Genomic DNA, 12402 nt, shown 5'->3' on the forward strand with positions numbered 1-12402 from the left:
GATGTTGTTAAACAAAACAAACTTTTTTTCTTTTTCTATTTAAATTTTTGGCTAGCCCGTCTAAATTAAATGTGACACTAAAATTAAGTAACGTAGTTCACATGATATAAATTTTAAGCCTCCCATTTCTTAAAGTCCCCCTTAAATTGGCTTTCCCTTTTATAACCGATAGGCCCTACGTAGCCTATGTATGAATTCAAAATTTTATTTTCCCCAACACAAATAGCTCTTCTATCCCCTTCCAGCAAAGTCGCAGGGTGGAACTGGGGTGGGCATGCCCGAACCTATAGTGGACATTGAGATTTAGACTCTCATCGTTCAGATTCGGAAGAATCCAGTCTGATTAAAATCAGCTCCACTGGTCTACAGGGCTCGAACTTAATAATTTGTCTCCCACGGCAATTTTTAATAGAATTGCCATGGGTGCAACGGCCCACCGACGGCAATTATGAGCTTGCGTATGGCAATATTAAAAAAAGAAGAAAAAAAAAGATATTTGCAGTAAATAAACATGACTGAAAGGTTATTTTGTTGTATGTAGACATTTCAAACGTGCAAATATAAAATATTGGCAGTTAATGTACACCAGGTGTATACATTTTGCCATTGTTGAGAAACTTTACCGATGGCACAAAAGTGCCGTCGGTGATGCTCTCTACCTACGGCAATTTATTTCTCAACGACGGCAATTTATTTCTCAACGACGGCAATTTCGAGTTCTGGCCTATACTATATAGCGTGTGGATCTGATGATGATAACTAGTTTATCGTGCCCATATACCACTAGGGTTTCGAACACGCCCATCCCCGAGTCCGACCTCTGATGAGATCAGTGGCCTGACTCGGGATGGAGGGGCGGGGGTAAAATTGAAAATGGGCAGAATTTTAAAAATAGCAATTAGTAAAAAAGTTAATAGAATAAATTTTAAAAAGAAGAAAAAAAGTTATAAGCCAAAAAATAAAAAGAATTGACTGCTCTGCCGAATATTTATATAATTTGGAGCATTTTAGGACAGTCCAAAATTAAATGAGAGAAAGAAGAGGATCGGACTATTTAATAATATTTAAAAAAAAAGAGTAATTTCGACATAAACTTTTGAACGCAGATCTAAAAGTTTAAAGTCCGATCGATATGTCCACATGAGTGGCCTCGTTAAAGCCGTTTGGGTGCACAGCTTATAGGGACGAGATGGGTTGCTTCCCGTTAAGAAAACCCCTAGATTGACAGTCATTAGAGGTTGAAGGTGTAGTGCTGTGCTGAAATACAGATCTTGAGAAGACGGATCCGTCTGAACGAGAGAGTATCAAACTAGGGTATAGTCCAGTCGTCATGGAATGGTATAGTGGTGCGGACGGGCCCGACTCCGGAGTATACGAGATGGTATCACTATAAAGCAAAGTGAAGTCTTGAAAAGAGTAGTAGGGGTCGACCCCGCTTCCTATTTCTTCTTAGAGTGGGGCGGTCAATCTTCCAGTGCTTCTAGGACAGGCTCGGACTAAACGCGAACAACCGTGGCGTTCTGCAGAATTGCCGTCATACAAGTCACGAAAAAACAAGTCGACAGTGGAGCTGATTTAATCAGATTGGGAACAATCCCACCACGCCTTCCACTCTCTTTCTCTCCTCTCCTCTATGTATCAAAACAACGTCTCTAAATAGGTGTAAATCATAAGCGTACGTGACGAAGGAGAAAAACTTCAAATTCGGGCAACAATTAAACAAATATTCGAGGAAAATGTGCTAACCTGAGACCTTTTTACGATGTATTTCCATCATTGTACCCTCAAAATTCATGTAAAATGCGTAGTGATTCGTTTACAACCCTATATAGCTGTTTTGGTAGTAATCATTAAATGATTTTTTTCAGATTCGGGCATTTTCGATTAATTCGGGCAAAACTAGCGTTCTGCCCCCCACCCCCACCCCCCACCCCCCCACAAAAATGGGAGCCCGTACGCCTATGCTGTAAATTATTCTGAAATGCTAAATATTCAATGGCCTTTCATAGGTGATGCAAGCGGGGGAAGGAGGCCGACTCCATACTCTCCTGGTCCCTTATATTCCATGTACAGCAATATTTTATTACAACAATTTTTAAAGGGGCGGGATTTAGCTCAGTGGTACAGCGCTCGCCTGATGCACGATCCATCTAGGATCGATTCCCGTTAGTGGGCTCATTGGGCTATTTCTCATTCCTGCCAGTGCTCCACAACTGGCGTGACAAAGGCCTTGGTATGTACTATCCTGTCTGTGGGATGGTGCATACAAAATATCCCTTGCTGCTAATCGAAAAAGAGTAGCCCATGAAGTGGCGACAGCAGGTTTTCTCTCTCAATGTCTGTGTGTGGTCCTTAACCATATGTCCGACGCCATATAACCGTAAATAAAATGTATCGAGTGTGTCGTTAAATAAAAAAAATTCTTCATTTCCTTCCTTCCATTTTAAAATTTGAAAAAAATAACAACAGGAAAGTACGACTCTGTATTGTACGTAAAAAAAACAAGAAGTTAAAAGTTTGTTGTGTTTAACGACACCACCAGAGCACATTGATTTATTGATCATCGGCTATTGGATGTCACGCAATTGGTAATTTTGAGTATTCTCAGTAGTGCATTATTGGCCATTTTGAAACACTTCCGGTAGTTATATGCTTACAGGACCATGAATATATGTAAAAATGGTTCATTTGAGGAGTTACGGTAGAATGCTTAGAGCCACTCTAACCGTGTATTTGAAACTGTTCTAGACGTCTGGTGCAGGAAACGTTTCAAAACATTCCGAAGAGGCATGAACATCAGGGCCGTAGCTAGCAGGGGGGTGGGGGTGGGTGGGTGGGGTGGATTATAGAAATTTAAAGAAAATTCTCTTCTTAACCGTTACGGAGTTTTAGAATATTAACTACTCAGTTGCCCCCCCCCCCCCCCCCCAAAAAAAAACACCCAACCCAACAACAAAAAACAACTGTTTTTGCCCCCCCCCCCACCCCTATAGAGCCTGTATGTTCTATCCTGCCTATGGTGTATCCTATTATGTGTATCAGGCCCCCCCCCCCCCCCCCCCCCCAATTCACTCAGTTTCGACCAAATGTCAAAATAAACATTCTAGTATGTTTTAAACAAGGGTATAGTCCTTGTTGGTCCAGTTAGGTCTGCGAGTTAGATCAATATGTAAGGTGGAACAAGTGTAACTGGGAAGGAAGGATATGTTTTATTTAACGACGCACTCCACACATTTTATTTACGGCTATATGTCGTCGGACATATGGTTAAGGACCACACAGATATTGAGGGAGGAAACTCGCTGTTGCCACTTTATGAGCTACTCTTTCCGATTAGCAGGAAGGGATCTTTTATATGCACCATCAAATAGACAGGATAGCACATACCACAGCCTTTGATATACCAGTCGTGGTGCACTGGCTAAAGTGTAATTGGGAGTCATGACCCCATGTTGCAAGGCCAATGGTTATAAAATATCACTTGCTGCATTTCCGGTAGGAGCAACCTTGTAGCACTTATCCCACTGCAGCCACCATGTACCAATATTTTGATTATATTGTTATTGGAAACAAATATTACAATATAAATACTAGAATACAGTACAAAACATGACAAAATATAACAGTGTTTTATTGTCACTAATGTTTTGTTTATGCATGTGACGAAATTAATGCACTTCCAAAAACGTTAGTGAAAGATCAATACACTTCAAAAATTAGTGAAGAAATAATAATACTTCCAAAAGTGACATAATAATAATACACGTCCAAAAGCTAGCAACAGAATAATACACTTCCAAAAGTCAGTGATGAAACGAGGCATCTTAAAATATTAAGCCTAACAAGAAAAAAAAGATAATAAATCTGCAACAATAATTGTGTTCTCTGAATTGTTTAAAAATATAGCACTTCGTTCATAAATTAGCACTCTTCTTAATCCAGAAAAAAGTATAGTAAGCTCAACCAAAATTGGAGAAAACTTGAGGCGTTTTCTCTTTTATAGATACATCACCTGTTCTTAAACAAGTGCACTCCCTCTCCCCATCCCCTACGGCTAGTAGTCAGGTCCGACATCCCAAAAGCCAATTGGATGGCCTAAATTTTTCTACTGTATGTCCCTCTAGTTCCAGTCACGTCACTGTAACTTCCTTCTTTTTCCCTGAGCACATCACACGGAGAACAGGAAGCGGGGAGGCTCGGGCAGGAATAAATCCTTCTATAAAAGACAAAGCACCTGAAGTTTTCTCCATTTCTTTTCAACATCCTGTCCTCAAACAAGTGCAGCATTCAACAGACGGCGGTGGGTTCTGTACTCTGAAGATGCACCCGACTTCTCCCCAAGGACCGGTAAGAGTCGGACACAGTGGAAGAATAGGCCAACCATAGTAAGTCCACCTCCATGGGATGCCCAATCTAATTAAAATTAGCTCCACTATTACATGTGGATCTAACAGCAGCCCGTTGGGGCTCATGTCCAGTTGATCTTTCATTCGACCAATCAAAACCGTACTTGCAAAATCATGCCAGTGATTTGAAAATAATTTGAAAACATTCGGGTTTATGCCGAGGGTATACAAAATGATTCGGGTGAATTACGAAGTATGCCGGAAACTAATTTCAATATAAAATCTTATATAAAATTTGTTTCAAGACGGAAAAAAAACCTGTGATGGTATAGCCATAAAATCTGTTTCTACTAGTATACAATCCAGAGTTTATTACTGCACTTTTCCTCCAATTTTTTCAATGAATAGTCTCGACCGATATTTTTTGAATTTGTATGCTCCCGAATAACGTTATAAAAGGCCAAGTGTAATTGGTCGATATTTAAATTGTTATTTATAGATGAAATGTCACCTGGACACGGGAGTCCACGCAATGCTGTTAGATCTACTGGCGAGACCAGTAGAACTAATTTTAATCAGATTGTGGGATACCCTTCAAAAACCAAAAACATGATGTTAGTAACAACCGTTATGGTGGCATCTGTCAGTAATGACATGCACGACTCTCAGGTACTGTGGCGGACCTGTAGTTGGTAAGCCATATCTCATGCAGGTTCCGATAAGGGTGGGAAATCATAGCCACCAGGGATGCAGGTGTTGGGTAACCTCCCAATCAACTGGAGTGTTAATAGAAACTTGTTTAGAGGACAGGTGATGTTGAAAAGAAAAAAGGAATGACTAAAATATTATGGCACTATGCAGTCAAGTAGTCCTTTTGTAGGTGTGAAACCTTTTTTAATCTACTTCTTCAATCGTCGGACCTCCATTTCCTCCTCCCCCAGCCCCCCCGGCTCCCGGCATCCCTCCTGGCATTCCAGCGCCGGGTGCTCCGCCTGCACCCTGGTAGAGCTTGGTGATGATGGGGCTACAGATTCCCTCCAGCTCCTTCTGCTTGTCTTCAAACTCTTCCTTCTCGGCCAGCTGGTTCAAGTCGAGCCACTGGATGACCTCGCTGCACTTGTCCGTGATCGTCTTCTTGTCACTCTCGCTGATCTTGTCCTTCAGTTTCTCGTCCTCCACCGTCGACTTCATGTTGAACGCGTAGCTCTCCAGCCCGTTCTTCGCCTGGATTCGATCCCGCTGCTTGTCGTCATCGGCCTTGTATGCCTCCGCCTCGTTGACCATGCGCTCAATTTCTTCTTTAGAAAGACGACCTGAAAGACAAAAAAACAAAAGTGCTTGAAGGGCCAGTCATATAACAGTCCTTTCCACAGGGAACACCCTTTTTTCTACTATGGAATTTACTACAAGTTATTTATTTCTGAGCGGATTGGGATTTTTTTAAAAATTGCACCCTAAAATAGTTTTAATTTTTTTTTTTTTTACAAAACATTTTTACACTTTTCTTCTTACATCAAACCCAACTGAATTTATTTACACCATTTTTTTTGTGTAGAATGGGGCAGACTATAACTATTTTTACATCTGACTACAATTGATCAATCCAATATATTATAATCTTTGCATAATTAATCAAGAATATAAAAACTGTAATTTGTGTCACTTAATGATTTAGTGATTTCCGTGACAATTTTTGGCTAAAAATATAAAGTACCACAGTAGTAAAATGATTTCATCTCGATTTCCCTACATCCTTCCAAGCAGGCATCCAAACCACGTATCATTTATGTGGTGAATCGGTAAAGACCAGGGAACATTTGGTTTTCAAAATGTTTATTATTAGAAACATTAATTGCTATTAGTTTGAGAATTGATTGGCAAATAGTAATTAACGTTAAAGAATTGTGTAGTGATTTCTGAAACTTGTGTAACAAATCGTGATGCAATCCTGAACAGAATGTTCCCTGTAAATGGTCTTAAATTTAAACTAATTCATGGTTCATACAGGCAAGGACCCATAAAATTCAAGCACTTTTCAAGGACCTACCTTATGTTTTCAAGGACCATAACTACAAACCTTAACCAGCCTTTTCGAACAATGTTTTTTTAATAGAAAAGAATAGAAATCATGTGATTTGAGTGCGCTCTCGCCCATGGCACCAATGTTAATATCCTTGCAACAACAGGAACACACGGCCTTTGACACGTCCTTACTCTCTCTGATCCACGCATATTTTCGACACCACGTTTTGTTAAAAACACTTTTTCCACTAGGCATGTTTAAATTTGAACATGTGCTTGCAAAAACTTCAAAATCTAAGTGATTCCGTGTCGTCTCGCCTGACTATTGTTTGCAGTTCTCAAAACGAGGCTATTACGCTCGTCAATAATCAGTAAATCTCGGCTGAGGCATTCGGAACATAGCATTTGTCCCAGAATGGGCCGAGTACATTCAGGTCGCGGAACATCGTGAGTGCTGGAATGAAAGTACGAACACGGAAGTATAAATGCTAGATTTCTTTCGAGATTGTTCCGTTATTGCTGGTTAAAATGACGCGCTAGTCGCACTGACATGAAATTCAAGCACTTTTCAAGCACTTTTGCATTTTTCATTTCAATAAGCACTTTTCATTTCAAACTCCTAAATTCAAGCACTTTTCAAGACCGTGCGGAACCATGTAATTTCAAAACAGGTTTCAAGTAATTGATAAGGCTGTGCAAATATACTACATGCAACTGAACAATTGGTTTCCAAAGTATAAATCATGTGAACCAGCTTCCGGTTTCGAAATATTGTGCCCTGCTTTTTAAATTAACTGTTGAAAACTAAATTCCAATTTCTAGACTGCTTTTTATGACACTAGATGCACAGCATATCATTAGTCAAACCAGAACAATCAGCTTGTTTAAAATACATTTGGAATGTTAAAATACATCTAGAATGTTGATGAAGTACATGATGTAGTATCTGCGTTAGGATTGGGAATAAAAAACGACAGCCTTTGAGGAATGGTGAGGAATGGTGCCGATTATCGGAGTCCAGAAATATAGGTGATAAAAGCCTGGCTCCACAAATTTTTAAACTTACATATTAGTTACTAGTTTTGCAAACCAATTTTCAAATTTAAAAAATAAAATGTTCCTCATTATGCCACAATTACTAGTCAGATTTTTAAGCAATCGTTCTACATCTGAGCTTGCAGCCTACAGAGTTTTTGCACTAATCACCTTTGTCGTTGGTGATGGTGATCTTATTTTCCTTGCCCGTGCTCTTGTCGACGGCCGATACGTTCAGGATACCGTTGGCATCGATGTCAAAGGTTACCTCAATCTGGGGGACACCCCGAGGGGCAGGGGGGATGCCAGTCAGTTCGAACTTGCCCAGAAGGTTATTGTCCTTGGTCATGGCACGCTCACCTTCGTACACCTGGAAAACAAAAATTGCCAGAAATTAATGACTGGCATTGAAAGATAGTATGTGTAGTAATTATTGGTATATCAACAGTTCAAAGTATGATTTAAAATGTCTGAACATTTACCGTTTAGAAGTGCAATTTTAACGAATTTACATGCACGTTTCAGACCTCTGAAAAACTGCAATTGCAATTGTTTCGTTTGACATGCACTCACACAAGTCTAGTTTGATGTCACCCTTCTTTTCTGATGGTGCATACATACTTGGTTTTAACAGGTTATGTAAAATTAAACTTAACGCAAGTTTTTGTTTTCAATTCGAGATTCCCACCAGTTTTAACTGGTATCGAGTTTAGAGAGGTTACTTTCTGTACTGATATTTAAATGGGATTTGTAAAAAAATATCCAGTTTTGACAGTTATGCAGTTTACAGAGGGCCCAGTTTAGAGGGGTTTCACGTCACTGTATTAGCCATAAACTCTGTCTCCAAATACTTGAAAGATACTACATACTCCATCATAAAGTATTGCAACTGGTCACCAATGGCCAAAACGGCGTTTAGAAAATAATCGATCTGAATTGACAAGTGATATTACAAAACAACACAACCACGTTGTTTTAGCAGCAAGCTGAGGTGAAAAAGTTAATATCACATATTATTTTAATTGATTGGAAAGCTAGTGTCCAGTGTAAAATAAGCATGCATGTATATCGGAGAACTGAGCTGTCTTTCAATGAAGGTGGACGTGTCTACTTGCGCTCTCGAGCTGCCCCCCCACCTGGGGGGACTGATTGCCAGCTTCGGCCCTATGCTGGAGTTTCGGGTCACGTATACCGGGTCACGGGCGACCGTGACTTTGGTGTACGGTGACCCGCCTCCACAGAAGAGGAAAGGGGGGACTGGAAGAGGAAGAAGAAGGAAGAAACCGGTGTTGGGGACGGCCCAGGGGGGGACAAAGCTGGCGGCTCAACCGCCAGTGGCGCTCCCTTCTGTGACACCGCCCCCACCGAGTCATCCGGAGAGGAAGCAACCACTCGTGGCCCCTGCATCCCCGGAACGGTCGTACACCACCCAGGACATTCAGATGTTCCAAAGGACGAGTGTGCCACCACCGACTTCGACCTCCACCCCAAAGACGACGACTCCGGTGCAGTGGTCAGTAACGACCGCTCCCGTCGAGTCGCCCCATGGACTTGTTGTTCCGGCGGCGAAAAGGAAGGCGACATCACCGACCACCCAGCCAGCCAAGACAAAGCCGCCGCTGGAATCCGCTCCCCCTGCTGACGACGAATGGACCATTGCCATCAGTGGACTTCGCCATCACCTCCATCAGTACATGCAGGGGGACACGCTCGAACCACGCCTACATCGGGGAGGATTTCTCAACACCAGCTGGAAACCAATGGAGGACGGCAGCAGTTTTGAGCTCCACTCCAAGATCTTCGGTGGAACCAAGGGAATAGTCGTCACGCACAGAAGGGACCAGACCTACAGGCAGTGCATCCTGTTTTGGGAACTCGACAACAGATCGATCCACAGGATGCTCAAAGCGGTCTGCGGCCCCGACTATTCCCTGGTGGTCAAACAGCTCCAACAACTTAGGAAACAGCTGCCGTCACTCCGAGACACTCCAAGCTTCCCGAAGTAGACCAACCTTACCTAGGACAGGTATCCTCCTTTTTGGGCTTAGTTGGACTTAAAACGTTTTCGATCGAGCTTCAAAATTCTTATGTTTATTTTTTTATAAATAGTCCAACGCAATTTACTTTGGCGCCCGTTCAATTGCTCAAATCACCCTAAAACCTTTTCGGCCGAGCAGTCAAACTTATTTTTGGGTTTAAATTTCTAGTCCGGACATGATGTTAGGTGCAGGTATTCTCTGTAGTTATAGGTTTTCCTAGTTAGACCCGAAGGAATCGAAATTCAGCCAGTCAGAACACGGCCCATTTTCGGTGTCTACTAGTCGGTCCGCGCAGTCGCTGGACGTAACTAAATACTTATTCAAAATTCTGTCCACTTCAAACTCATCCCCCCCCCCCCCCCCTCCCTTGTCCTAGACTCAGTCACTGGCAAAGGCCAGAGACTAAGCCCATGACAGGCGTGCGTGAAGCCTTCGTGGCATATATGCACGTTAAACCCCTTAACAGCAGCATGTATATCTCTGGTTTGCTATTGTGTATCACTTTGAAATGTTTAGCATACAAGGCCGAGGCTAAATTAAAGCCATATTTTTGATAGTACTGATATTATTGTCTTTTAGTTACTTAAAGGGACATTCCCGAGTTTGCTCCATTGTAAGATGTTTCTGACTAATAAAATATTTCTACGATTAAACTTACATATTAAACATATTTTCTTGTTTAGAATATCAGTGTCTGTATATTCAATGTGTTTCTGATCGTCTTAATACTTCTAAGAAGCTCAAACTGGATTTTATCTACAAATAATTCCGTACGTACGAAAAAACTATATTTTAGGAAATAAAAGGAAATTTAACCTAGTACAAATATTAGAACGATCAGAAACACGTTTAATATACAGCCACTAATATTTTATGCAGAAAAATATATTTGATATGTAATTACAATCGTTAAAAAGTCTCTGTTAGTCGATAACATCTTAAAAATTGCAGCAAACCCAGGAATGTCCCTTTAACAAATATAATCATATATACTACTGCCTAGAGAATGTACTGCGCTCGGTAGTCACTCGCAGTTTTCGCAGTACTTTGTAGCTTGTAAAACGTTCTAGATTTACAGTAAAGGAAGGAAATTTTTTAATTTAACGACGCACCCAACACATTTTATTTACGGTTATATGGCATCAGACATATGGTTGAGGACCACACAGAAATTGAGAGAGGAAACCCGCTGTCGCCACTTCATGGGCTACTCTTTTCGATCAGCAGCAAGGGATCTTTTATATGCACCATCCCACAAATAGGATAGTGCTTACCACAGCCTTTGTTACACCAGTTGTGAAGCACTGGCTGGAGCAAGAAATAGCCCAATGGAGACCAACCGCAGATTTACAGTATTTCACATAGAAACAATTACCTGAATGAGCACTCCGGGCTGGTTGTCCGAGTAGGTGGTGAACGTTTGCGTCTGTTTGGTGGGAATCGTAGTATTTCTCTTGATCAGACTGGTCATCACACCGCCGGCCGTCTCGATGCCCAGCGACAGAGGCGCCACGTCGAGAAGTAACAAGTCCTGAACCGCCTCTGACTTGTCGCCAGACAGAATCGCAGCCTGCACAGCTGTAACACAAAGTTATCCGTAGCTCTACAACAGTGTGAATAACAACAGGGAATTCCACTTAGCGTCACTGCACTGGATAAAGCTGATATTCTATGTCATTAACTGTCTTTATTACACACCAGTGTAAGATATTGCTCATGTCATAACAATCACTCAATATCTAACTAGTTATTCTTTGTCATTAACTGTCTTTATTACACACCAGTGTAAGATATTGCTCATGTAATAACAATCACTCAATATCTAACTAGTTAATATTTGCGTGACGTTGATCACTTGCTGACCCAATTCGTAGAACAATAACATGTTGTAGGTCTCAGAATCTGCTTACTTCTGCATTGTGGCTTGTAATAAATAAAATACTAAACGAGCTTGCCTGTCATACCATTTTTATGAAACTCGTGAACAGTGTTGGTATCTGACTCGCTTTTGCTCGTCAATACCAAACCTGTTCACTCATTTCATAAAAATGGTATGACAGGCAAGCTCGTTTAGTATTCTATATTTATCCATCCAAAAATGAAGAAAAAACTATTATTCCTGTTTATTTCAGCTACATTGCATGATAATTTAAGTTAATGATTTTATGATGTATCTAAGGATGTCTATGCAAAATGTATGTCACATCACAAGTCATATGTTTCTAGTAGCAGGATATGACTTTGCTTCATCTGGTTTTCATAATCTGTTAATATAGTGGTTGCAGGATAAATTGTTTTCTTACACACCTGTTGGTGAGAACATTAATTGCTATTTTTGATAACACATACTTGTTAACAGATACGAGCTGTAACATTTTACAGACATATGTGATGACCAGGTCACCAATGCCTTACCACCCAATGAAAAAGCACAGTAGAAATCGATCACTGGATGTGACATACAAGTTAACCTGAAATTGACTTGACTAAGGTCGTACATAGGTTTTTAGTTGGCATTTTAATTTATTTTAAAATTGTTTTCTGAAGATATATAAGAAATAGAATACTACATTCGTGTCCGTTAGATACCGATTATCTTACAAATTGTTTAACCTTTAGACTACTGGATTAATTTTTAACAAAAACCACGTTGAGTGGGTACAAGTTTATAATTTTTACTCACATATATTCACTTAAATGTTTTACAAATACATGAAATAAAGTTCATATATGAATCGGTAAGCATTATTTTTATGGGTTTTTTGTAATTTTTATTATTTTTAGATCAACTAATGGTGATTAAATTAGGCAAAAAATCGAAAAAGTTGCGTTTACTTACGGGCATTTGTGGCCAGCTGTCCAGTATTTATGTCCATTATTCCCGATAACAGTAGATTTCTGACCAGATTTTTTTTAAACCCGAACTACGATTCATATTGTAATATTTGGTGATTTTCGTT

The 12402-nt window shown here is 40.4% G+C and overlaps 1 protein-coding gene across 1 annotated transcript in view; it reads right to left on the minus strand.

Moving 5' to 3' along the window:
• Positions 1 to 4845: 4845 nt before the first annotated feature.
• The window catches only part of LOC121385207 (heat shock cognate 71 kDa protein-like), a 41102-nt gene continuing 33545 nt past the window's right edge, over positions 4846 to 12402 (minus strand). The window contains exons 7-9 of the mRNA XM_041515778.1: positions 10818 to 11020; positions 7575 to 7773; positions 4846 to 5659 (exon numbers count right to left, since the gene is read on the minus strand). Of these exons, the coding sequence (XP_041371712.1) occupies positions 5241 to 5659; positions 7575 to 7773; positions 10818 to 11020 (821 nt within the window). The 3' untranslated portion in view covers positions 4846 to 5240. The remainder of the gene's footprint in view (positions 5660 to 7574; positions 7774 to 10817; positions 11021 to 12402) is intronic.

This window comes from Gigantopelta aegis, chromosome 11 (genome assembly GCF_016097555.1).
Source record: "Gigantopelta aegis isolate Gae_Host chromosome 11, Gae_host_genome, whole genome shotgun sequence".
In the NCBI taxonomy this organism is placed as follows: Eukaryota; Metazoa; Mollusca; class Gastropoda; order Neomphalida; family Peltospiridae; genus Gigantopelta; species Gigantopelta aegis.